A 27,994-nucleotide genomic window follows, 5' to 3' on the forward strand; every position below is an offset into this window, starting at 1 on the left:
AAAAACTCCAGATAAGTTCCTTGAATTCTCAATTAAAATAGACTGGGCATCAGTGCTCTAGGTACCTTACAAATTACTAAAAATAGTATCTTTCACCCACAGAAAACTCTCCATCTAAGGATATCTGTTTCACAAAGCTATGTAATGATAACTTTCCCCATTTTACAGCTAATAAAAGTAACATATGGTTTGTCCACTTGGCAGGAAAAAAAAAGAGAGCTCTGAAATTCAGCCAGTGGTCCAGGAAAGGGTCCACAAAGTTTTAAATTTGTTCTTAATATAGCTATTTCTTTATTGTGATATTTTGGAGACCTATCTGATGAGCCAGCTATCTCTCTCCTCTAATTCTTAGCTTCCTGGCAGGTCTTAACGAAAAATGTAAGTATGTTTTGGACAAAAGCAGGGCTTGGAGTGGTGGGTTAGGGTCCAGTGTGCACCTTTGCTCCAGCAGCAGCACCCTGCCTGCACCTGGGAGCTCAGCACTCGGAGGGAGATGGGCAGTTCAGCCACGGCACCAGCCCCTGGTTTCCAGCTCTCAGGGAGCATGGCGTGCAGCCAGAGACACTGAAAATTGCTGGCAAACTGTAGCCCTGCGACCCCCTCCAGGTTATATCCTCCCAAACACTGGGAACAGAAGTGTTTGCTGGATTTAAATATGTGTTAGTCAGAGATTCTTGCCAAGAGAACTCACTGATGCAAACACCCAAATTCCCCTTGTTCGTTTTTAAGGAAATGAAGCTGTCTTTGCGTTCACGCTGTCCCAGTTTTTCACTTCCTTAAAATTGCCCGTTGTCGCAAGCCACCGGGAAAGGTTAAGCTCAGCGCTTGCCCAGAGATGGAGGTAGGGCACCTTGCAGGAGTCCCCGTGCGGCAGCTGAGGTTGAGACAGAAATTATGTCTATTAAGGATTTGTCTTCCATTGAGAACTGGCTTTATGGGGAATCCCAAGTCACTTGCCAAAACTCCCTCAACCGGCTTTCCATGCCTCGTTTTTACTGGTGGCCACAGCGGAGCCGGGTAAATCCTGATGGCTATTCGTGAAAGCATCGGCAGCGAAAACTGGTCTGGCAGTAAAATTCGACGCTGACACAAGAACTGGTGACGGCTTTATTTCTTTTTAATGAAAGAGGTGACAGCTTCACTGAGATTTCCACAGCTCTGGGGAGGCTGCCCGCTCCGGGGCATACAGAGGGGAGACACCGGCCCCTGACAGGCACAAAACCTCTCCGGGTCCCCCTTCCCTGGGCCCGGAGAGCCGCCCCGCCCGCCGGGCCCCAGCGACTGCGACTGCGCTGACCGCCCCGCCTCTGCGCTGCCGCCGTTCCCCCTCCGCGGCGACAGGGGGCGCCGCAGCGGGCGTGGGGCCTCGGTGCGCCTCTCTTGGTCTGGGCGAGCGCCGCTCCGCCGCCTCCCGAGGAGAAGGCGGAAGTGGCGCCCAGCGGTGAGCGGCCGGCGGTGAGTACGGGCGGGGGGTGGCCCGAGTCGCGGCGGGCCGGGCTCCGGCAAGCGAGGGGCCGGCCGGGGCTCCGCCGGCGCGGAGCGTTGTCTCACCTAGGCCGGGGCTGCTGGCTCGGGAGCGGAGCGCGGCGCGGCCCTGGCTGTCGGGCGCAGCCAGGCTCCTGCCGAGCCCAGGCGGGCCGCGGCGCGCAGCACTGCGGCCTCTTCCCCCGGAGCAGGGCTCGGCGGCTCGGCTCTCGGCCGTGCCCGTCCGGTCCGGTCCGGGGACGTGCCGGTGAGGAGGACTCGCGTTAGAGGAGAGCGGTTACTCGGCCTGAGGCACGCCAGCCTGCTCTGCTCCGAAACTGAAACCGCGCCGGCTGCTGCAGGGCGAGCTCAGCAGCTGTGAGCCCGGCCCTGCCTGCCAGCGGCAGGGGCTCAGCGTTACGCTGCTTTAACTGGGGCGGGGTGGGAAGCCGGCTGGAATGACTTTCTCTTGTCTCCTAACTGTCCAGAGTGTGCCATCGGACAGCTGTAGGAGCAGTAGGAACGGGCAGCTTCCGAGTTGTAGTCCGAATGGTTAGTTGCTCTGCAGCCTCGAGTACACCACCTTAAAAGTGGGCTCTGTTTGCCCGCTGTGAAATGGAGATACTCAGTACATTCCTCGGGAACACACTAAAGGTCTGTAAGGATAATTTGTAAGAGAGGTTACTGTTTCTAAAACCGAGAGCTCCGTTTTCTGGTAGAGACTGGCAGCGCTTAATATTTATGGTAAACTTATTGACACGAGTAATAAGTTTGGACTTCAATAGTACTTTCCATCAATTTCATCTGTTTTAGATAGGTCACACGAAGTCTTTTCATACTTAAATGGAAATCTCAGCTGAAGGTGGGAGGAAAATGTTCTAATTATATCCCTTATACCCAGTAGTTAAAGCTAGCCGAAAGTATTTCTCCGCGTTTGCCTCTGGCAAATTCTGCATGCTGCAGAGCTACCCATAAGCTATGTGGATTTTGTTGTGTCTTAGATACCATTGACAGAATGATTAAGAAAGTATGGATGTGAAGCTTCTGGTGAGGGAGAGGTAGGAAAAGGAATAGCGGGGTGGGAGGCAAAGTTACTGGCTGTGCTAACAGCTTGTTTAACATCTCCAGTGCATTTTACTCTATGTTCACCAACTATGGTAACACTTGCAAGCAAACTGCTTTGTCTTTCCCTGGTATGAAAGGGCCATAAAACTAGTCCCAATAGTATCAGAAGGAAAAAAGGTCTCGGAAGCATGCTGATAAAAACACTTGGATTATTTTCATGGGCGTAATTCTTCTGCATGTTCCATGTTACCTTCAGCTTTTCCCGGCAGCTAAATATTTGTGGAGCTCAGTCTGGGTCTGTTGAATGAGATATCTCAGCACATAAATGGCTCTTTAAGTTTTGTAGTATTGCATCACTGCAGTACTGCTTTCTATTTTAAAAATGTGCTACTGTTTTTAAAAAGACAATGAGCACCATACATGCTTATGCTGATAGAACTTCAGAATGAAAAAATGTCTGAGGTGAACATGCTTTTTCTTCACTTGTTGAACTTCCATGAGTTGAATACGTCAAGAAGTATTCAGCACTTCAGTAGAACAAATTAGATAAACAATTATTAGAAAGTTTCAGATTCAAACTGTGAAAACGAACAATAAAAGATTCTGGGTATAAAGCATGTCAAAAAGAAAATAAAAGTAAACATAAGATAGAGTGAAAAGGAGAAATATTTGAGTTGTTTCAGAATGTGTGCTTAATTCACGATTTCTTTTCCCAGGGTCTCAAATCGTTTCACTAACGCCAGATATAAGCTTAATGCTGGTTGAGGTAGATGATAATTAAATCTAGCCTGGAGACTGTCTTGTGGAAATGGCGTTTGTTCATAGCCATGCTTCTCCCTGCCTCTTTTTGAAGTAATTTCTGTCCTGATGCTTACTTTGTCCCCATTATGGCAGCATCTTAAATTCTCTGCAGATCTACTGAGGGATATAGAAAGGCTCAATGTGTATCTCGGTGTTCTCGGTGTGCAAAGGGAGAGCAGAGGCCAAAGAGAGCACAATCTCTGCCAAAGTAAATAACTAAATAGTATTGTTCTTCTCACTAACAACACTTTCCTTGTATCTTTTAATCTGAACAATTCTCCATGAAATGTCTCTAGAAGTTAATCAACTGAAGAAAGATTTGGGGGATTTTGATTTGGGTTGGTTTTTTGGTTATGGAAAAACCCATGGAATATTTTGGTTTTAAATACAGTATAGTGCACTTCCACTGCTCACTAAAATTAAATTTGTTTTGATAGTACCTCAAGGGGGCCTACAAGAAAGATGGGGAGAGGCTGTTCAGTAGGGCCTGTTGCGATAGGACAAGGAGTCATGGTTTTAAAATAGTGGGGGGTAGATTTAGATTAGATATTAGGTAAAAATTTTTTACAATGCGAGTTATAGAACACTGGCACAGGTTGCCCAGAGAGGTGGTAGATGCCCCATCCCTGGAAACATTCAAGGCCAGGCTGGATGAGGCTCTGAGCAACCCGATCTAGTCAGGGATGTCCCTGCTCCTTGCAGGGGGGTTGGACTAGATGACCTTTGAAGGTCCCTTCCAACCCTAACCATTCTATGATTCCATGATTCTATATATAAGTAGGATAAAATATGAACATAACTGGGAATAATCTCCTAAGTAACACTTAAGCATAAAAATACATATGCGATTAAAGACTGACAGCATTCTCTCCAAGCAAAGAGAAATAATCTGGAAAGCCTCAGGAACTCCCCAAAAGCTGCTCTGCTCCAGTGGCAGGAGCTCTTGATACTGTCTGATGAACTTTTAATATTGTTGTTTGATTGTATTTGCCTCAAACAAAAATTCTTATTTTAAGTCTTTAGGTTCACATGTTAAAATCATAAGTATGGTGATTATCCAAAAGACTTGGAAGTCTTAGCAGTTACTGCTATTAGGAAAAAAAAAAAAAGTTGGTATCTCAACAAAATGTTTGCAGCATGCCTGTGGGCTTTTACAAGAAACCAGAATTTGTTTTCTGCAGTTACAAGTTTTGCCCAAATCTCCTATTGCTTTGGCTTGTCTCACCACTTGATAGCTTTGAAATGAAAATGTTTTGTAGGTATTAATTAAAAGGAACTTGCATCATTCAATATCTTCTGCCGGGATGAGGCCACAGTGATGATGGTTACAAACCTCATAATGGAAACACACAGTGCTTATCAGTTGTCAGTAGACCATTGATTAATATGCCTGGGAATACGTGTTGCAAGTATTGCTTCATAAACAAATGATCCAAAGTCACTCCACTAGTCTGTCAGTCTCGTGCCCCAGAAATCTTTATGTACAAAATTGTTCTCTGCGAGGCAGAAGAAAAGAGAAAAGTTTGGCCAATTTTTCTGTCCATGCGGTGTTGAAGGGATTTCCCCTGCTAGCTGTGTGCTAGCCAGGCTGCAAGCAGATTAATCATATTTGTGAACTTCAAGTAAGAAAAGGGATTTGGAATAGTCTTTGGTATTGATTTCCTTGTTTATAAGGCTAATCACTGTGAATTTTCTAGGAAAAAGCATGTGGAAATTAATTGTCTTCAGTACTTACTGATCAATATTCAAAATTTTCTATTTCATGGTAACTGCTAAACTCTCTGTACCATGTTCCTTCACCTTTGTGAGATGCTGAAAGGTATCTTTTCATATTTCAATGTAAATAGGATACAATGCCTACTTTTATTTCCTTCCTATTACTCTAATTATAGTGTAATTTCCCAGGCAATCTGAAGATATCTTCTGGTACCAGTAATATTTTTTTATTTAGGGAAACTTCTGAATTAAGCCTGTGGCTCTTTGGAGCATGAAACTCTGTAAAAGTCCTACCTAAACTCCATTATACTGTGGGATTTTGCAAATCAGAGTACTGAGTTTTGTTGCATGCGTTAATTTAAAATAAGAGCGCTTTTAAATTCTGTTTTGAAATTGGTTTTGTCAATCATAAAGTACAGTGCAGGATTTTGTTCTTCTGGACTGACTGTGCTCAGATCAGCCTAATTGCTTTGTAATGCAACAGTGTAAATAGCAACATAACACAAGTTACTTGCTGAAGAAAGGTTTCATTATGGTTTAATCTTAAAGTTGGAAGAATAGTGTGGAGACTCCCTATAATCTTAACTGTGTCTTTTCTGGGGCATGAAGGTTTGATCCTTAGGATGTTCCAGATTTCTGCAGCACAAATAATGATCAAACAAATTCTGTCCATTACCAGCTGGCTTGGAAAGCACCTTTCTTTCTGTTGTTAAACAATACAGCTGTTGTCTTGGAGAGAGAAATCAACGTTTGCTGGCCCAAGGACTTTGGGTACCTCATGTGTGCTAGCAAAAACCCATTATCTCTCTGCTCAGCAAGTCTGATAGGACTTCCTAGCTCTAGAAAAGGGTATTTCAGGTGTGTTACCAATGGAGTTTTAAGACTTTCTCTACCTGAGAAACTTCACACTATCAAAAACAAGAATTGCCATGTAATGATCCAGTTTAATTTCAGTTGTTCCTCAATCTGAAGGCTGGATTTTGTCCAAACAAAAAAGGTCACAGAGCAGGCTACCAAAGTGTTTAATGTATTAAACTACCACCGTCGAAAAATGGATAAATTCTAAAGGCTGTGGTGTAGACAAGGTATTATAAATATTTGCATGTTGTTGTACTTTGACTCAATTTTGTTCAGCACAGAGGAACAGTAACAACTATTATCAATAGAAAGAAAAACTGATGTGGTTTTGGGGGGATGCTTTTTGGGTTTTACTCCACTGGTAATCTGTTTGGTAATCAAAAAGAAAGGGAGTAATTTGATCTGAATTTTGGGAATTACTATTGATTTGGATTTTTAAATCCATCCTCTTCTAGCCTGAAATTTTTTTAAGTTCCCCAGAGGAGGAACATGCAAAACTGCTACAGTAGGCTCACAAATTGTCTACTCCACCTTCATCAGGGAAAAGATCTGTCATCAACATTCAAAGTGTACTCGGCTTTGCTCTTGCAGTGCTCTGCTCAAGAAGATTGAATCTATGTTCCTACTCTCAGAGGGAAGATACATGCCACAAGAAACAGAACTAATTTCTACTACAGTAGTTATAACTTGTAGAGGAATTGTTTTAAACTCTGGTGGAGTAATCATGTCTCAGTTAATGGTTTGAGGTAACAGCAGTGGTTTTTTTTTTATTTGGGAAATTGTGCCTTGTGCTACATCTATAAATACACGTGGAGGAAGGAGGATTTTCCTCACTGATTAGATGAAATTAATAAGAGTAGTAGGAGAAATCCTGTTTTATAGAAAACGTGAGCAAAATTAAAAATCTGATTCTTAGTCACCTTAAATTGCCTCTTTGTGGCTGAATTTCCCTATTTAAAAAGAGGAGCCAATGATACTTGCACTTCTTTTTTTTTATGAACCCCTTGGTCATGTGCAGACAAAAAGCTGTCCGTGGGAGTGGAGTTTATCACTGAATAAGGGAATTTTTGTGTGAGACTGGGATGTTGACTGTTGCGGTGACTTATTTGTTAAAATGACTGGTATAGGATTTTTGTTTCTGTAAACTGAATGTATATACCTGCTATGTCTGTAGAAACAATTTAAACAGGCAAAAAGAACACGACTTAAGTCTACGAAGTGTTCAACTGAGTCAGATGCTGTTTTCTTCCTTACAAGAACAGTGTTTCAAATAGTATGGGTTTTTTCCTAGGAAGAACCCAAGGGAAGAGTTGTGTACTTCTTTGCAATTAATGTGACAGCTGAAACTGGGTAAAGCTATTATATTTTCCTCCTTGCGACTTCCTCAGTTCCTTTGTGACATTGCTAAAGGGATAAATGTTCCTCTTTCCTTTCTTAGTCTCACTAAATATACCCTTGTGGCTTAGAATAATGTGGATTTTTCAGTCCTAGGCTGGCCTATGGATTCTGATATCCTGCATACCAACATTCCTACTCCATTGGCCCAACTTAGTTCCTGTAATTTTTTGTGATATATGGCCTGTGGACTAATCATCCTCTGCAGCAGCTGTTAAATAAAAGTTATGTTAGTTTAACAATAGAAACAAGTTGGTTTTCTTTCTCCAGAGAAACACACCTACCAATGGCAGTTTAAAAAAAAAATCTTTCTGTCAGAGAGCATCTTTCTAAGCATCGATTCTTCTGCTTCCATTCTAAGTCATTGAGGGAGCTGCTCAGTTCCATGGGATTAAATTGATTGTTGTTGGACTATGCCTGAAGCAACTGCTGAGAATTTATTTGGTGTTCAGTTTTCATTGCTGTTGTGTTTAAGAGCCTTGATTATAAAGCCTGTTGTGGTAGATAATGTATAGGGATAATAATGGGAGCAGGGAACAGCAGTAAAGTAAACATTGTGCCTTGGATGCAGGATAGTGTAAAAAAAAAAAAAAGAGAAAGCTCATACACTGTTAGCATGGGCAGTATTGCTAATTGTTTACCATGTAGGTGGCCTAAAGCCCATTTCTTTAAAGTTGCATTTGTTCAAAATGGATTTCCAGTAAATGCTGCTTGTGGCTTTGTGTGATTAGTATTTCCGTTGATGTAATCTTCAGGTGTCATATAATAAGTACCCAAATAAAACTACCTGTATGTCCTCCTTGTGTCCATGAATGTTTTGTTAAAATGACTTGTGATGTTCGAATTATGATAAAGGCAGGGAAAAAAATTCAGTTTTGTGAGCTTGTGGTCAAGGTAACCCTACTGATTGTGCATCCCTTGCTGCCCCCAGAGTCCGCAGTAGTGATGCAGATGAACAATCCTTACAGTTCAGCTTTTGATTCATCCGTAGATTTCCATCCCTATATGCTTTAATTGATGTAATGGTATTGCAGTGAATGCGATAGGTGAACATTGCAAGAGACCTTTGCCTATACTGCTGTGCAAAAGAAGATCAAACCTGGGCTTAGTGGGCTTGTTTTACATGCCTGGCTTTGTAATCCTCAGCCTACTCATATTGTCTTGCACTTGGTGATAACCTCTGTGGTTCAAAGAAATGTGATTTATAGAAAACTAACCACAGTAGGGTTCTAAGAAAATGGTTGTAACCATTTAAAAATTGAGGGAGAGGAAAATTTCTTGGACTTTCAGCATTTATATTTGTTGTTTAGGCCTTTTTTTAAAGTTCCCTCATTCAATGTAGAAACATTTGCAATCTATTTGGAGATACCAGCATTTTTTAAATTTCATACCTATGAGTTCAGCCTGCTTTGTCAGCATTATTTTAAAAGCAGGCTTTACTATGCCATTCACCACTCTTCAGGGAAATGTGACTTTTATCTTCTGTTCTTACAGTGGTGTCCCCTGTCCTCCCTGCCAACTAGACTGGAGTAGGGAAAGGAGAGCAAGAACTCTGAGTACTAGTAGTTTGTAGATAGCTTTTGAGCTGTGGAAGTATTAGCCTTATCTCATGCGTAGCTTCTTCCTCAATTTAAAGTCCTATTGGCAGTTTTAAAATGTTATCAGCAGTGTTGTATATTTGAATTTCATTTGCACCACAGCATCTGCTTGATTTCAGAACGTGGACTTGCATTTTATTTTTGGACATGCACCTAAACTGATTAGAACCCTATACTGTGAATCGCTGTTTACAGAAAATGATAAATAACATTTATTCACTCCAAGGAAATACGGAATTGAGCTATTGTCATCCAATAAAACTTCATTTTATACAGCATTTTTTGTGCACATCATATTTGAATGCTTTAAAAGTAAATAATACTGAAGGGGTAAAGAGGCATTTTCAGTAAACTAGCAAGGAGAAAGAGTATTCCTTTTTTTTTTTTTTTTTTTCTTTTTTTACAGAAACGAGGTAGTCAGATGAAAGAGATTACAGAAAGGTGTGTGTGTTTGTGTTTGAACTAGGCTGACAGGATGCAGTGCTCTTTCCTATGTATCACAAGATGAGTAAAAAAGATAGATAACAAACTGAGACAGAACAAAACCAGTGATTTTGAGTAGAACTAAGTCTGCACCACTTTCCCAGTGTTTCTGGTCAGAAATAAAACCTATTCTTGACTGGAAAGGGAGGTTTTGGAATACTTTAAATTAACACATCTTTTTGTCATTTTTCAGAGCATTTCTGTGTAGCACTTCATTAGCTACTATGAGCTTGTTATATAGTGATAACAGTTGTGGAGCCCGAGACGTGGAAAGTGGCTGCTGTGCAGCCATGGCCAGCGCCTGCAGCGCTGGAGCGAAAGAAGACAGCGTAAGCGTCAGCAGCGGGACTGGAAACCCTCCAAGTTCTTTCACAGAGGAAACACAAGGATATGATGTGGAGTTTGATCCGCCCTTGGAAAGTAAATATGAATGTCCAATCTGTTTGATGGCTCTTCGGGAAGCAGTGCAGACACCATGTGGACACCGTTTCTGCAAAGGCTGCATTGTCAAATCAATAAGGTAAAGGAAAATTTATGAAAGTTGCTTTTAAGAAGAAATTAACTTATCAAAGCAGAGCCGTTTAAGGACAATGTAAACTGAGTAGAAGAGCTTAAGGTGCATTAGCACTGAGTGCTAATAGAGCTCTCAGAATTTATAATTTATTAAAGATGCTTTCTAATAAGCACCGTGTGTGGCCAAAATGGCACGAGTTTGGAGGTTTCATGAACTTTAGATGTTTTGCCATTTATACAAATTTACCAAAGTTATGAATCTAAAAATTTGATTTGAGTAAACATTAAATAATAATTTTTAAAAGTAGGCAAATCCTCCAAATAAATTCCATTTTCAGCCCAAGATTATAAAACGTGTCCTTTCCCTGTGATTGTTTTTCTTGATAACTACAGGCAACTACAGACGACATGGTTTCTTGGTGCAGATACAGCAATCCATGCTTTCAGTTCTTCACTTGAAATCAGCTGCTTCCTTGTTGAGCTGGAAGAGAGAATGTAATGAGGGAATAGTCTCAAACAAAGCATTGAGAGAGAAACTAGGTGGCATATGGGGGGGAGTGGGAATGAGATATGAAGGCAAAAACAAACTGGGCTCATAAAAAATGATTGACTGAAAGAGCAAGGAAGGACAGAAAGTACACTGGTAGAGTGTACTTCCCTCACAGCTGGAATACAGTCGTCAGTGTCCCACACGTGTCAGTGAGTGTTGGATCACACTGACAGAAGGCTAGATAATATACTGCAGGGTTTTTCCTTCTCCACATAAGCCAGATTTTTTCTTATCAATTGCTTCCTTAGCTCAAATGGCAGGGTACTTTGGTAGGACTCTAAATTGTGTGACCCACATATAGAATTGGTTAATTTCCAACCTTACTTTGCACACCTTTGTGTAAAGATCAATCTGTCTTCAGTGTTACCGGACAACATTGTTTTTCTCAGGCATTTATTTTTAGCACGCAAAATGGACAGTGCTTTCTTGATTGGTTTTCCATACCATTTATCCATAGGTCTATTCCATTTCTTTTTCTCTATGGTCCATCATTTGTAGCTCACTAAATGAATAGTATGCCAGCAAAGATGTTCTCTAAATACAGTATTTTGTGGGCTTCTTTATAGCTTCTGTCGCTGTTGTGTCTGAAGCTACTGTATTTCTCTATGGCATCCCTTTTAGATCAAGGAGGGAAATGTCAGAGCTGAGCATGAGAAGACAAACTTAATTTTGCATTCCCTACTTATGATAATAAAAGAGCAGGGTATTTTCCTTTCTAGCAAGTGCTGAAATTTATTACGAGTGTTTGCAGCATGATTTTTGTTAACAGTAGTTTTATCAATATTTCTGAGAGAAGGATGCAGAATACCACCAGTATTCACCTGTGAAAAGTGACTCACCTGTGGATTCTGCAGAGGAAGCCGAGATACTCAGTTCTCCACTAACCATACCATGAGATCACTCTGGTCCCTTAGTCCCTTGCCCTGTTCACTAGTTTCCTACTTCTGCAAGGAAAGTCCATCAGGCCAGCCATCACTCAGTGGTATTCTCGGCAGCTGGGTGCATCAAAGAAGGCAAAAAACCCCAAACCTGAACCTGTCAGTTTTGACTTGTAATCCAGTTCCCTAGGCGCAAGCAGTTGGCTTCACTTTCTGGCTTTCACTTTGCATGTTCTAACCTAAATTCTTTCAAGAGGTTAATGTACATCATTTCATTCATGCATGTAAGCATTGAATTAGACGTTTGTACCAATAAAGGGTAGTAAATTTTGGAAGTCCTTACTTTATCTCTCTGAGCTTGCTGTATTTGTTGGGAGTGGCAGTTTTTATACCCTTCTTTAACTTGAGTATTTCTGGGAGAAAGCAAAGAAATCTTTAAACCTTCTCATGGGAGTATGGTGTCTATAAATCCTGAAGGTAAATTAGTCAGTACTTGAGTATACTGAGCTTTAGAAAAGACGACTCCCGAGTCACTTCAAAGACAAGAGAATTCCTAGGTTGAAAACTGGGAAAATTTACTAAACTTAAAATTATCAAAAATGAGTGTCTCATTTCCAGTCTTTCAGATCCTTGATAGCTAAGGTGATCTTGTTTTCTAATCCTGCTTCTGCTGATGAGTTGCGCAGTTACGGTTGATGGTTAGAATTTACCACAGCACTGAGTGAGGAACTGCAGTGAACCCATGCTCAGAAGGCAACATCTCCTAGCAGGTAGAGAAACTTCCTTGTTAAACCTCAGGCATGGGAAATGGTTTCTCTTCCTTCTTAAATTAACAGAGCATTTGCTCCGCTCAAAGCTTTAGGTCTGCAAACAGTTTCAATGACCAGAAGCTTTTGCTCCTTTTATACCCTTTCCCTATTTTACTTCATTTCTGTTTCAGTCAGGTGGAAAGCGTTTTTCATCTTGGAGACTACAGATTATCACTGTGATATTTCAGATGTTTCATTGATAGTAAATGTTTTCACTTTTTCCCCACTGAAATCTGTCTTTGGAGTGCAATTTGAGTGAATGCTTATGAAAGCATAGCAGACAACTTAAAGTGCCAGACCCCTCTGAACTGCATGCTTAATTGGGATCCACAGATCAAGCTATTGATTTAGAGTATGTAGTGTCTACAGTACCGTATTGATTGATGTCACTGAGAAGCTTCTATAGAACTAAAATGAAAATGGAAAGTGATTTTTACATTCTCTAAGTACTAGTTTTTTTCATTAAGTGATTGTCACAGCCTTTATTTGATCAGGGAAAAAAAAAATCTTATTTTTATTCCTCATTTCCCCACTGTCTAGCTCAAGTGAACACAGATTTTAAATTATTTAAAGGATTTTAAATTATAAAGGATGGACAAGTGGTTTTTGAGTAATTGCTTCTTGTGACTTACACAAACAATTGTAGTTGTCCATGTTGAAGAAGTTGCAGCTGAAACGAGAGAGTTTTTTTGTGGGTTTTTTTTTTTTTTTAAAGAGCTTCTAAAGACTGGAGTCTTACATCTTACAGTGTGAGGGACATGGTTAGACCAGATGGATTTGATCACAGTAAATGTTTGCCTCCCAGAATGTCTTGGCATCTTTATAAATAAAGTTGTCTGAAGTGCTTTGAAGTGCTGTGAGTCATGGTAGTGAAGAAGGTTATCTACCTAAGTAACTACAAATAATAGTTTACAGATGTTACTGTCTACAAAGTACTTGATTAGAAATTTTAGAAGAACTAAGTTCAGATGCAGTAGCTAATTAAATTGCCCTCTAGTCTTTCTCCTCCTATATCTTAGGTCAAAGCTAACTTAGGGCTTGTAGTAGAGCTTGCCAAATATCAGAAGCTCTTTTTATCAGAAAAGCAGAATTATGAGCTTACGAGGGGAGCAAGGAAAGCTTTGGGTGCTAGCAGTTCATCAAACAGCCAGTATGGATGCAGTTACAGTGTATGCCAACTGTTTCAGCTTCTAGGCTAAACTGCTCAGTTGCTAAAATCACAGAGGAGGTTTTTTCTTGAAACAAATTTATTCCGGCTTTACCTTTCATACCTATACTTTAATTCAAGGGAGATTATAGGAATATTCATTGTACTTGGTAGCAGATGATTATTGTTTCACAGGTACCGTTGTGGGTGGCACAGCCCAATTTGATAAATTATTCCAGCATAGGAAAGCCTCCATTGTAATGTAAATTAGAACTGAGGTGCATAAACTCAGTTGTGTGTTTGCAAATGTATAGCAACATCTTTGTCTGTAGGTGGATCTAGGCAGCCTTTTAAACACTGTCTCAATACTTGGAAATGGTGTTTGAAGTCTGTTTAATATACTACAATAAATTATTGCTCTTTCCATACTATAATTAGAAAATTGCTATTCATGCTTATTTTACCCTTTGTCTGCTAGTTATTTAAACTGGGGATCTGGTAATCATTATTTAAAATTAATCTGTTGTTCGCTGTTATTATACACGATTAGCTCTTCTGTGCAGAAATAAGGCTGTTTTATCAGCACGCCTACTGAGCTCTCATTATACTTCACTAAACAAGGTATTTGTAACCAAATTATACCTGTGAAAACTGATTTCCTGTAGGTTGCCTGAGAAGCGAGGGAACGTTTCTTGGTTGTGACAAAGATCAGCGCAGTGATCGTAGCTCAGGGGAGCTATGAAACAAAATGGCATGCTAGGTATTTTGTTTTTTCCACTTGTTTAGGAGTATGACTATCAGACTTGTGGCAAGCTAGCTCTTGCAAGCAAAACCTAGGAAAGGAAGTTCATTGGCTTTTTCTGAAGTCTCAACTTTACCTCTGCTTCCTCTAGCAGTGTTGCTGATGAAGGAGTTGCTGAGCAATTATTTCCTTTTCCCATAAAGAACACAAATTCCCTCCTGGTCTCCCCAGCCCACTAGGTTCTACTTCCCCCTCATGCTTGCAAGCAGTGACAATGATCTGGCCTTTGATCTTTGCACCACAAATGCTCTCTGACATTTTTCCGCCCCATGTATTTTTTCCATTTTATTGCAGTTTCCATTAGCACTCCAGCTGAGAAGCTTTGATCCCTCATGCCTTTTTAAACTCTATTACTTAATTGTGAATAGATCTCTTGACCTACTGCTTTCAGAAATGAGCTGCTAGTGGATATTTTTTAAAGGAAAATTCAGTGGAGGTGATCCCTTTTTTACTCCATTTGTAATGATTCTTGTGTTTAAATGCAGGTAGACAGAACCTGACAAAGTGGAACAGGCTGTTAGTTCTCTTGTGCAAGTTGTACGCACCCGCATTCCACAGTCCGACTCCCGGGTTCCTCCAGTTAGCACTGACTTCCAGTCTGTTTGCTGTTAAAATATCTTCAGACACAACACCAGTTCCAAATCCAGTGTATTTTTCATAGATATTAGTAATTTTTATGTCTGGAGTTTTTTCCACTCTGCTGTATAAATAAACAAATTGCAGGATGACCAACTGATCAAATGGTTGTAGAACAAAATAGTGAAATAGGCTATATGAAATGTAATGCCAAATAGATTAAGTGAATCTGGAAAAAATAAGATGTGTTTGCTTTTTATCTCAGCTGCGATCACCTTGGCTGTTTATAAAGTGAGAAAGAAAGGCAAGAACATCCAAAAATCTTTGAAGGATTGTTTTGAAATAGTATATGAAATATTATTTGATGTTTGAGCTAGGTGAAGTACTTAAAAAAAAGGTGACCATAACTTCTTAGTTTGTTTACATCCTCCTCAACTTCATTTCCAGAGTATCTATCATGGCATTTGTCCAAATAAAAAATATTGATTTGGAAAAGTGCTGCAATCCTAGTCATGCCACCTGGAGTGAAACTTGCATATTGTCCATTTCTCTGATGTACATTGCATACTTTCTGGTAGTTGCCACATAAGTGCCATTCTTTTCAAAGACTTTGTTCATGTGTTATAGTTTGGCCACTAATGTCTTGCTAGTGTAAAAATATTTTAAATGAACGGCAAAGGAAACTTGGAATCTCTTTTTCCTTTCTTTTCTGCATTGTAGAGATGCAGGTCACAAATGTCCAGTAGACAATGAAATTCTGCTCGAAAATCAACTTTTTCCTGACAACTTTGCTAAACGGGAAATCCTTTCATTAATGGTTAAGTGTCCCAACAAGGGCTGCAGTATGAAGATGGAGCTGAGGCATTTAGAGGTGAGAATTAGTTTTGAAAATATGGAAGCTTGTTTTCATGGACAAGTAAAAATTCAAAATAACTTAACATAGATCGTTGTACCTGATACCTGTTTATGCTGATTCAATGCATTGTTCAGTCAAGACTATAGCTACACATTTTTGTTTCTTGATGAGTCTTTTATTGTAATCAGGTGATTCTCAAATGAACATCGTAGTGCATGGAAATTCTACTAATGCAACTTTCTCTTTAGGATCATTCCTGTTTGTCTTTTGATCAGCTGTACCTATACTTCACACAAGCTCCCTGAAGTCAGTTTAATATTCCCTCAAAGCAGCTAGATATATTAGTTGAAATAATTGTTTTGGAAAATAATACACAAAGTGAAAAGGATAAACATAAAGCTGAATTTTTACCTGAGAGCATTCTTAAAGCTCTGAATACACAAAAGTCCTGATCTTGGTAATGGGACAATAACAGGCCATTGGTAAAGTCAGCGTAAGTGTATACGGATTTGCTTGCATGAAGAAAAGATTGCAATTTGTTCATCTTGTACTGTGCTTTATCTTGAAAACAGATGAGATGATAGTACCTGTTTGTAGTATTAAATCCCTCTTTTGTCCTTGTTCAGGACCACCAGCTGCAGTGTGATTTTTCCACTGTGGAATGCCCACAGTGCCAAGGAGCCTTCCAGAAGAACCATCTGAAAGAGCATATGACACAGGAGTGTCCAAGGCGTCAAGTCTGTTGTCCAAACTGTGCCACATCTATGGCCTATGAAGATAAAGAGGTACTTAGCAGGAGTCTCAGTTTTTCAACCTTCATCCACATGGGTTTGTTTGTAAATGGAACATCAGTTTAAAAAAAAAAAAAATTTCTAGAAGAGCTCTTTGTGCTGCACAGGTGAGAAGCTACAAACTCAGGACATTAGTCTGGAACAGGCGAAAGCTGGGAAGAGAGTTGTGCTTAAAATACAGGCTTATTGGGAACCCTGTGGTATGAAAAGACTTGTGTAAGAACCATTGATTTTTGGCTTTACCATCGGAGAGGCCAGTATCTACAGCCAAAGTAACACACAAAGCAATATTTACATTTACCGTTTGGCACAAGAATGTGTCAGGAAGTGCATCTTTTGGGGATATCTGCTAACACACAAGACCAAGATAATTTCTGAATTCTTCTCCTGGCTCTACGTATTTTACTTGGGTAATACTGAGGATAGGCCTTTTCTTTTGGAGCTTCCATTTCTTTTTCTGTATATGGATGTGTTTTATCTCAAGGGCTGTTAATTTTGTGATATCATATTATGAATTGTCAAACAAAAAGTACCTCATATAGTCCAACAACACAAAAAGTCCCTTTACTATAGTTCCACTACAATTAAACATTAATTTCAGAAACTTCTGGATAAATTCAGACCTTTGGACCATAAGAGCTTTAGGAAAATAAATATCTTTAGGAAATAAAATATCTACAACTTCATGAATCTCTTGTATGAGTCCAGGAAAAAACAGTAGTTCTAGAAAACATACTATTCAGGGTAAGGGCATTGTCTGTGTTTCACAATTACATACAGCTAAATGCAAAATTTACAATGTAAATAAAAATTTAACATCTTAAGAGAGGTGAATAGCACTCTTAAATTGTGTAACTTTATTGATTCTTTCTTTCCTCTCTTTTTTTTCTGTTTGATAATTAAGCTTCATGACCAAACCTGCCCACTCGCCAATGTATTTTGTGAATATTGCAACACAGTGCTCATCAGAGAGCAGGTAAGAGACTGCCTTTCTCTGTGTGTAATCTGGGTCAGATGTTTTCTATTTACGTTGCTGCTTTAACCTGAAATTAAACTTGAAGAAACAGTTTGTCTACTAGCTAATAAATCTCTGTCTCTCTGAAAATGTTGCATCCAGTGCAGGTGTAATACTCTTAAATGCTTCTCCAGCTTGCAGTTGCAATCTGGTAAACCTCTGTAGGATTATTGTCTGCAAATCACATTGTTTAGCTATACTGCTTTTTGAGAGGGGCCATGCTGCAGGTTTTTGATCTTTAATGGAGGTTAAAGAATACCAAGCAGCTGCTAGTGGTTCTTGCTGACATTAGAAGACAAGGCTTTGAATTGGGCAGAGAGGGGCAGTATTTTTAATTGGAAAGCCACTGTTGGAAAGTAGCTATAAATAATTCACTATCAAACTGTAGATGCTGGCTGAAATTCTGCTGTACATTACTATTGTAATAGCCATTATTATTTCTTCTGTTCAATAATAACTTACTTCATTGAGAGGGAAATGATAAATGTTATTTAATTTGCAGCCTATTCCTGTTTGAATAGGAGGGCAACTATGTTAATGACCTGGGTAAAATAAAGAATGACCTTGTTAAATTGGAGAAATACTCTGAAAAACAGGATTGAGTTCAGTAACAACAAAGGCAAAGATCTGTTGTTAGGTAGAATAATGAACTGCAAAAATAGGGAACAGAGAATGCTAAATTAGGTAATGGTTTAGAATTAATGGCTGATCTATATTAAGCTTATATTCTACTTCATCATGATGTTTAAACAAGGCAAACATACTGCGTTATATGAACACATGTTTTGCCTGTGAAACCCAGAGTTACCCTTTGCTCTGTTTAGAGCTCGTAAGGCCTCAGCTGAAGCTGTCCAGCTTTTGAGGTGGGGCTGGATAGGGAGGATCCACAGTAGTGAGATAGTTGGGTTTGGAAAACAGGGACCATACGAAAAATGGAAGTAACTTGAGCTTTTTGAGGAAGAGGATAACAAAGACACACAAGTATATGCAAGTAATACTTCAGAAGGGAAGGAAACAGACTGTAATCTAGCTTGAGGATAGGCTAGAAACAAAAGGCATTTGTTCTAGCAAGAAAACCTGAATGCTTTTGCATGCCTAATGTAAGAACAAAGGCAATGAATTGTTCAAGTACATACAAGGAGGATATAGAATTTTTATCATCAGCTAACATTTTTATTCAAAACTGATTTGTTTTAGATGCCTAACCATTATGACAATGATTGTCCTACTGCCCCAGTGCCATGTTTTTACAGTGCCTTTGGGTGTCCTGAAAAGGTAAGCTCTTATCAGAATCATGAATTGCAGACCTTCTGCATGTGTGTGTTTGAGGTTTTTAGTGTGTTTTCCTATTCTTGTCTCATTCACCAACCCAAATCCTTAGTGATTTGTGAGGGGTTTTTTTGTTTTGAGGTATCTTCATTCTAAAACACTGTATGTTGCTACATTGCCTTTTGAAAGTCCTTTTCAAATTTAAAATGTGAATGATGCTTAATGAACTTTTATTAATCCATGAGTGTTTTCTCAATTTTCATATCAATAAAGTAGCTTCTATAATTTTTTCCAAAGTTGTGACCAAATACCGTTATAGCTCTTAGAGTTCAGTGAAGAAAACATGACAATGCTTTCAAATTTATTAAATTCTAAAATTATTTAATCTGGATACTTTTTTCTGTTGTTTAATACCTCTTTGTAAAAATTGATTTTTCCCCTTCATCATTTCTGCAACAATTTTCATATACCTTTGTACTTGGTACCATGGAGCATTTTAGCAAATTAATAAGGGGAATACAATGTGATTTAGAACACAGAAAAAATACTAAATGTATGTTCATCACTAACACTTTTTTACCATGTCACTATTTTGAGTTGAACAATATTTGCCCACTGGCATTTGAACTTTTTTTCATTTGTCATAACACTGATCTTAAATTTGGAGCCCTCCATTGGTAAAGTGCTGCTTTACCACATCACCTGTCCTTGATTCACATTCTTTTTTTGCACATAACAGAACCAACTAGTTGTTTGATTTTCTTTAGAGTCATATTTAAGATGTGATTGCAGATAATGGTTGATATGTTCCTAATGCCACATCTCTTAAATTCTAGATGCAAAGGAATGAACTGGCACGACATATGCAGGAGTTCACTCAGGTTCATATGAGAATGATGGCTCAGAGTTTTCAAAATATCAGTGTTACTGCTACAAATCCTGTACCCTTCCTCAATGGCCTACCTTTTGAGCCTGCTGTCTTCTCACAAATGTCACATGCCACGTATGATTGTAATCCCGAAGTTGAAAACTTTAAAGAAACCATTCAGCAGTTGGAAGGTCGTCTGGTAAGACAGGATCATCAAATCAGAGAACTCATCGCTAAAATGGAGACTCAGAACACTCACATGGCAGAACTCAAGCGTACTATCCGAAATTTGGAGGGAAAGATTACTGAAATGGAGGCACAGCAATGTAATGGTATCTATATCTGGAAGATTGAGAACTTCAGTGGACTTCAGAAAGCCCAGGAAGAAGAGAGACCTGTTGTGATGCACAGTCCTGGCTTCTATACTGGAAAGCCTGGCTACAAGCTGTGTTTGCGCCTGCATATCCAATTACCAAATGCTCAGCGTTGTGCTAATTTTATATCTCTGTTTGTCCACACTATGCAAGGAGAATATGACAGCCATCTGCCCTGGCCTTTCCAAGGCACTATACGACTTTCTATTTTGGATCAATCAGAAGGCCCTGAAAGGCAGAATCATGAAGAAGTCATGGAAGCCAAGCCGGAGTTACTAGCCTTCCAGAGACCAACAATTCACCGCAATCCAAAAGGTTTTGGTTATGTGACTTTCATGCACCTGCAAACCTTGAAACAAAGAACCTTCATAAAGGATGATACCCTGCTGGTGCGCTGTGAAGTTCTAACACGTCTAGATTTGAACAGTCTCCGCAGAGAAGGATTTCAAGCTCGCAGTACTGATGGAGCTATGTAGCCTGTAAGTCTTAACCAGAGGAATGGAGCCACTAGTAGTGGTTTTCCACCACAGAGTACAAGTGCGCTTCGTCATCCATGTAGGCTGCATTTGTGAAAGATCATAGTTGCCAACATAGTTGATCTTCACCTCAATAGAACTTTCTTGTTGCTCATATACTTTTTTTCCTGTATGAGGTCATGTGTTCAAGTATTTGGTATTGTTCTCTATTAAAGTAATAAGCTACTTCTGTAGCAAGTTAACTAAATGAAGTGTTGTTAATTAAAATGTAACTGCCCACAGGAAAATCCTGTACCACTCAGTTTTGTAACACTTAAGTCATAATCGGAAAAGACCTGTAAATCTCTTCACCTCAGTGCCTTGGAATAGATACTGTAGCAAGGAAATACTGTACCAAGCTAAATTTAAAATTATGAGGGGTTTTTTGTTTGTTTGTTTGTTTTCACAGAGCTTGGGAAAGTTGAGACAGTTTCTATATTGACTTATCTAGAATTTTGAATTGGCTGTGTTTCTCTTGAAATCTGAAGTCAAGTTAAGACTTTGTTCACCTAGGGTTGAGATATGCTTTGACTCTTCCCTCCTGTGGACTTAGCTTCAGGAAGTTGCATGTTGACGTAGAGTTGATCCTAGTATTCCTGAAAGAAATGGGGTGGTGTTGTGGAGAAGTCTACATGACTGAGCTGAATTCACTGAAGAAATATTTGTAATGTGATCTGAAAGTGTCCTCTCCAGTCTATTTTTTTTTTATAAGTCTTTTTGTAAGTGTGTCAACCAGGCCCAGAATGTCAGTCACCATCACCAGAGAGATGAAAGTATAGCTTTTGAATGAGATACCTTTGTGCTGGCAGGATCTGCTCCTAGTGCTGGACAGCTTTCAGGTTGAGTGCATACGTGAGCAAAGGTATGTACTAACTAGATAGGGTGATGCAGAATTTGCTTTACTGTTGTTGAAACTTGGATTTGTACCAAAGCTGAACTTGTGACCTGCATCTGTTCGAGTGATCTGTTGGTGTTCTGGGTGACGTGTGACCTATGTCATCTCCTGTGAATTCTTAGGGGATAGCTGGCCATATCAACATCTAGCTGTTGTGAGGATTTCCTGTCCCATTAGACAATAGGAGCTGGGCCGCCCTCAATGCTTTGGAGGGGAAGAAAAGCCTATTAATTAGACAGTGTGAGGAAAAATTGCAATCCTTCTTGCTCTTAGGAAAATAAATCTGGCTTCCATAGTTACTAATTTGCCAAACACTAGATTCACTATTTGAAGAATTCATGAGCTTCCTAATGTTGTGTGTATTATTGTTTTCTGTACTGAGTGTTTGTATGCCATATAAATATTAGTTTTGACCAGTCAAAGCTGAGTAGTTCCAGTTCTCTGGTGCTAAAGATTTTAACTTACCACGGTGCTGATAAAGTTCTGAATTTTGTCTTTAAAAGGAGGGAAGAAAAAAGTTTTTGTTCACCCTGTGAAGTAAGCATTCAATCTGATACCGAAGAAAGAACTAAGCCATACATAAGCATGTGTGTATTATTTCTCCAAGCTAGTGGAACAACCTAAAGACTTGAGACTCTGCAACTTAGAAGATACTGAAGAGTATTCCAAGTATTTGGCCCCATCAAAGCAATCCCACGAAAATCATCAGTGGGAAAGTGCATATGCTTAGTATATACAAGGCTAATGAAAGACTACTGTAGTGCATTGATTTGGGAGGATACTCTGCCTGCCTGCACGAGATTAAAAGTTTCAGGACCCAGCCTACCACTTTGTTCATCATATCCAGATGAGTAAAATTTATATTGCAGATAGAGCCTGTTAGTTGAAGAGGGATTGTGTTCAATGGAGTATTGTCACTACTGAAACATGAACTTCTTGGCTAATAGAAAATGCAGTCAGTTGTTGATTTTATTTAGTGTATTCTGTCAATTTAGAGGACAGGTAAGCATATATTACTCAAAATAGGAAAAGATCTGTGCTTTAAAACTGTCTTTTCAAACTTCTTAAGTATTTTTTTTATACTGAATAGCCTCATCGTATTAGCTGAATTGTTTCAGAGTGTCTTCAGTTAGAGCATTCCTAGTAGTTAAACCATTCTTAACCAAGTGCACAGGTCCACTGTATACAGAAGGCACTGTACAATAGTTCTCCGATAATTTTCAAGCTATGTTAGTTATCCATGTTTTTCCAAGATGCTCAAAGACTACCATTCTCCTCTCTTTTTTTTTTTTTTTGGGGGGGGGGGGCGGGGGGCAGAAGAAACACTTGTAAATTGAGAGCTTCTTACTGCCACAGTTCCTTTCTCAATCCTAGTGATACTAACAAAAATGCCCTTAGTCTGTGCTCTAGTCATTTATACCCAAGACCCACTAAGTGCATTAATACTTTCTTTCCTTCTGAAGCTTTGCATTATGAGCTGAATTTTTGCTTTGAGCCTTATCTGCTAGATCTGATACACTTTCTGGGAGGAAACTCGATTTGGTGGCAGGTTCAGGAGTTTAAATGATGCAGGCGAATATTGTACAATAGCACAAACTAACAGGGAATAGAAGGCTACTGCATATATAGTACTGTATTGGCCACAGTAATATGAATGCTTTATTCACTGCTGCTATTCTACTGGTTTTGTGTTTTAATATTACCAAGTAGAACTCTGAGTGATGTCAAATTACTGTAATGCCAGAGTTCTACCTGGGAGATTTCAGAGCTAATTTGCCAAGTATCAGTTAAATCTTTCTGTCTTGAAAAATTATAAATGTTAATGAAATGTATATTCACCCACTTGTTCCGTTTTCCTCTTTCTTCCCCCACCTTCCAAGCTACTCTTCATTTTAACTGTGATTCCAGAGCTTTCTTTTACAAATAAGAACATCATCTTCACCTAATGGAAGAACTTCGTGAGTCTACATTGTTACCATCTCAATGTATAGTCTTCATGGCTTGCATTTTATTCAAACTTTTCTAAGGTGAGCACAAAGAGATTCAGTTTCTATGTGAAAATATATTTTCACTGAAACAGCCTCTTTTCCCCTTCCTCCAAATCTGATCTTGTTTTACCATGGTGGATTGAGATATAATTTCTAGAACTACTTAAAAAGAAGCAGTGTTGAGAGTTGTTCTCTGAAACAAATATGAAGAAATACAGGGATTTAACTAGTTCCCTGTGTGATTTCTTCAGGAATGGGGTTCTTTAGTTCTGTAACTCTCGATGCTTTGCAACATTACTGGATCTCAGTGTGGTTTAGAAAGTGGCTGACCTTCTTTTATCTTCCAAATTTGTGTTGTCTTGAACATATTTTAAGTCAGCCACTCTCAGTATGTGTATTTGCAAAGCTGCTATGGCACAAATTTTCCAATTATAATATATTGCCAATGTGTTTTCTTTTTTTGCCTCTGAATGTTTTCCCCTGCAGGGCAGGGTATGTAATGTATATGTGGGAGCTCGGATAATGTGAGATGTATAGACTTGTTTTTTTAAGTGGCCTCATGATATGCCTGGTCATGTTTGCTATCAAGGGGTTAAACTTGCTAATGACATAAAATCAGGGTGGCCTTTCTGTTCTTATTTAGAGATGCCTTCACATCAAATATATTGATGATGGATGCAAAAGATTATTCTGTGGTCAGTGTTAAAGGGTTTGTATTGCTTTGCATTTGAACAGAATGAAAGTACTCCTGTTCCCTTGGAAGTATCGATAAGATTGTTTTAATATATTTTGTAATTAATGCACAGCTATATTTCTGACAGGATTTTAAAAAATAAACTAATTAAACTGTGCACTGTATGTTGCATCTTCATTCATACGGAGGGCTATTCAAAAAGATTAACTGATACAGGACCAGTGTGATAGTTTCTCGGTCTTGTGGGTTTTCGGGTTGGTGGATTTTTAATGAGCAAGACCATGTGTCTTATAGCACCAAGAAGGCAAATAATCTATTTCGAGATAAAAAGCTTCTGCCGTTTATAAAGGGTAGTGGTAGTTTTGTTCATTACTAGAAGACAGAGCTAGTATAATGGGTAATAAATTAAGTGTTCTCATGATCATTCTGTAATGCAAGATGTAGCTCTGAAAAACACTTCTCTGGCCACATCCTGCTTGCCTGTTATATTTGTCAAAAAAACAACTATGGGTTGAAGCTTTGTTTTAAGATACTCAGAGAAACCAACAGGAGTTCCTTTGTCAATAAGAGAAACGAGTGTTTGCTTCATGGCAATCTGCTAATTTATCTCAACCACAGAGACATTCTGGATCTGTTTTTTAACAGCATCTGCAGGAAGGGAAATCTTTATCACAGACTCCATGCCCTGGAGAGTGTATAATGTTCAAGACCTTCAAATTCTTCTGAGGAAACTTAGTGGTATTTATCTAATGCAGTGCAGTTAATAATTATGACTTTATCTTTCATCCAAGTTGGTCCTTATAGCTTCCATGAGTAAAGGATAAGAAAGCATGCTCAGATTATCAGTATCTGTTGTGTTAATCTATTTTTAATGCTCCATCTTTTTAAGTGCACTAAAATGATAAGATGAAGTAATATTGCTGAACAGGAAAACAGACATATGCTGCTGCATCTGTGAATGGAAAGTCAACATGCAGAAATAGAAGATGACAGCAATATAAGTATCTTCACACCCATGTAAACATAAATGTCCCAGATACCTGCATGTGTCTGAAAAAACTTGGCTTTGTACTGCTAAACTAGATGTGGAGACGGATGTTCTGACTGAATATTTTATTGGACAAATACCTGTTCATTGCCACAGCTTCACAGGAAGAATGCGTTTGTTTTAGCTAAAATCCTTAGAGTGTAAAACCAGTTGCTCTGCTGCCTTACTCATCCTCAAAAAGCACTGCCCAAGCACTAAGGCTGTTCTGTCTGGAAAGATAAAACTCCTTGTGCAATTCCTTACTACACTATCCTGAGAGAGTACACACAGTACTAGACTTCAGCTTTCCTGTGCTGTGTCTCTCATTTAGATGTTCTGGCTATTTAGCCTCTTATGACACCATTTGCAGAAGTCCACAAAACTTCCTGAGGGCTGAGTATGCAATTAACATGTGCAATAAATACAAAGCAATGGAATGGGAGATTAATGGACAAAAAATGCTAAGTAGGGAAACTAGGCCTGCCTGGATGAAGTGAGTTAAGATGACTCATGAATTCTTCCTGTTGCACATTTTGGCTCAAAAGAAAAAAAAAAAAAAAAACACAAACCAAAAAACCAACCACCACCCTCAAAGCTGCACTCCTGCCACTCAGAGGAAACTATTATCCTAGCAGGAAAAATGACCAAAGGAAACATAACTCACTGTCACTGTTGTCTCACCCTCATCATTTTCCCACCACTGAGCCTTTGTCTGCTCCATCTGGAAGGAGGGGCTTGACTCATGGCCACACCACCCTTCTAGGATCTGAGTTGCTTAGTGACCTGCAATACAAAATTTCAGAATCTGTGGCCTTTATGTCTTTCTCCTTTACTGGTTTTAATTTTTTTCAGTTAAAGCTAACCTCCTTGATAAAAACATGTCTCAGCGCAGAGGCATCCATTTAATGGTTATTTTAAGCTTGTAAGGGCTCAGAACGTGTGAAGAGTTTGTGTTACTTCTGCAGTGTTTTCCAGTTCACAAACACCAATTAAAAAAAAAAAATCAACCCACAGACAGAACTGTCTTGGTTTCTCCTATTCTTTTTTTCGTTTCCTCTTGCCTGCAACAAAGCAGAAAGAGATTCTGAAGCAGTAGTCATAGCTTTAGTCCACCCTCACTTGTATTTTATTCCAAGCAGAGCTGTTATTATCACCGCCTCTCCTCTCCTCTAAAAGAATGCAATTTTCTCTATTTCAGAAAAAAAAAAAAAATATGATATTGTAAAAGTGAATTTACCTTGCTATTTTATGATTGAGGAGAAGCAAGTAAAGACTGAGCTACAGCATCATGAAGATAGTCTTTCAGCTCAAAACCTGGAGCCCTGCTTCACTGTCCAGTCTTTCGGCAGTCATGTTCTTTGAACCCATTCGTTCCTCGGAAACAAGCGCTCAGATTTCACAGCTGAAAGGCTAGGTTTGGTTGGGTTTTTTTTTCCTCTCAGATAGAATAGGAAAATTTCTGAAACTATGTGAGAGGAGGCCACTGAAACAGGAAAATAGTTTTGTTATTAGGTGCATTCCCAGCCTCAACTAATGAGCCTCCTTTGCCTTTCAGTTTGTGCTCTGCCTGATCTCTGAGGCAATACAGCCCATGAAGGTTCCTGAGGTTAGTGATTTCAGCTGGTGGCTTTCGTCCAGGAGACTTAACCCACTCCACCATGAAGGGGCCAAGGGGTAAAGGGAGCAGTGCTTTAGCAGTTGAGTACTGATAATGTTGGGGAAAAAAAAAAAAAAAAAAAACAAAACCTCCTGCATTCTCTCAGCTTATTAAAAGCAGAAGTGATAGCTTGCTAAAAACCCTGTGATCAACTGCCCAAAAACATGAGTTTTCAGTTTCTTACCTCTCCCAGACAGAACCCAATTTCCATGAAACTCAGCTGATAATAGGGGTGAGGGGGAAAGCAACAAGACAACCCTCATCTTATCTCACCTGATCTGCAGAGAACATTGTTTTCTGCAGAGTCCCTATTCCTCTGCTACAGACCAGTGTTGGTTACATGTTGGTTTTCCGTTCTGTCCTCAGCAGCAGATACTCCTCTTGCTGACTGCTCACACAGCAGCAGGGTGGCAGGCAAAGGTGTCCTGTGAAGTCCAGGAGTTTGGCTTGCCAAGTTCTATGACAGGATGCTTGAGCTCAGCATTTTCATTACCATTTCGGTAATCATTTATGCATGCATGGACCTGTTTCTCTCTAAGATTTAACTTTGCTTCTGTTGCTGCCTTTAATAAAGCGGTAGCTTCAGCCAGGTATGAACTTGGGCTTTGCTAACAGAGTGTTAAGGAACCAAGGTACTGCCAAGGAAAAGTGACACATACAAGTTTTCCTAGTTTCAGTGTCACACTCAGGTGTGATAAACTTCCCACAATGTGGAGTTCAGATTTACCTAAGGAAGAGCCTCCAGTGTGATTCACCGCCTAGAAGCAGCTCCTTGGGCTAACACTTGGGTTTCTTCATGCCACAGTCCTTTATACAGGCATGTGCCTGTCCTTATGCTTCTAATTAAAATTCAGTATGTGAATCAAGATTTAAAATTCAGCTCAGTGATCTGCTTTTTTTTTTTTTTTTTTTTGCTTTGCTTCAGCTACGGCACCTGGACTTTTTTTTTTAAAAAAAAAAAAACCCTGGCAATGGAAGGGGGTTAGACTTCATAAGAGTAGAAAACACAATGATCTTGAAAGGCAAGTCAGTACTGTTGGGAAGGGGAAGGTCAGACCACCGACCACCGTGACCAAACAATTAAATAGAAGGACAGAGGTGAATGCCCACAGCGGGTTCCTTGGTTCCTTGCACAAGGCTTTCAGACAGCAATGCAGGCCAGTGTGTGAATGCAAAGGAGCCGTATTTTAACTTCTGCCCATTTCTGACTCTTGTGTGTTCTCAGCCCAGCTGTAATAGTCTCAAATAAAGTTAATGAAGCAGTAATAAAGATAATAAACTCAATTAAAAAATCACAAGTATATAATATATACAAATTAAATACATATTTTAAAATTGTTGAAAGTATGTAATGTGATGTAATAATATTGATATAATGTATTAAGTATAT

General features: G+C 39.4%; 1 protein-coding gene across 3 annotated transcripts; it reads left to right on the forward strand.

The window, feature by feature from the left end:
- The first annotated feature begins 1,423 nt into the window (after window positions 1–1,423).
- On the forward strand, window positions 1,424–24,077 carry TRAF6 (TNF receptor associated factor 6). Of its 3 annotated transcripts, none has more exons than XM_086748647.1 (8): window positions 1,424–1,455; window positions 9,574–9,900; window positions 15,376–15,526; window positions 16,138–16,296; window positions 17,207–17,278; window positions 18,515–18,592; window positions 19,423–20,307; window positions 21,080–24,077. In XM_086748647.1, exons 2-7 carry the CDS (start codon window positions 9,605–9,607, stop codon window positions 20,302–20,304), a joined length of 1,638 nt encoding a protein of 545 aa, XP_086604773.1. In that variant the 5' UTR covers window positions 1,424–1,455; window positions 9,574–9,604; the 3' UTR covers window positions 20,305–20,307; window positions 21,080–24,077. The 3 variants fall into 3 exon arrangements, with proteins under 3 accessions (XP_086604773.1, XP_086604774.1, XP_086604772.1); XM_086748648.1 differs by having other exon boundaries at window positions 23,119–24,077; XM_086748646.1 differs by having other exon boundaries at window positions 19,423–24,077.
- Window positions 24,078–27,994: the final 3,917 nt, after the last annotated feature.

Source organism: Chlamydotis macqueenii, chromosome 5 (assembly GCF_036417535.1).
Source record: "Chlamydotis macqueenii isolate bChlMac1 chromosome 5, bChlMac1.mat, whole genome shotgun sequence".
NCBI classification, from domain to species: Eukaryota; Metazoa; Chordata; class Aves; order Otidiformes; family Otididae; genus Chlamydotis; species Chlamydotis macqueenii.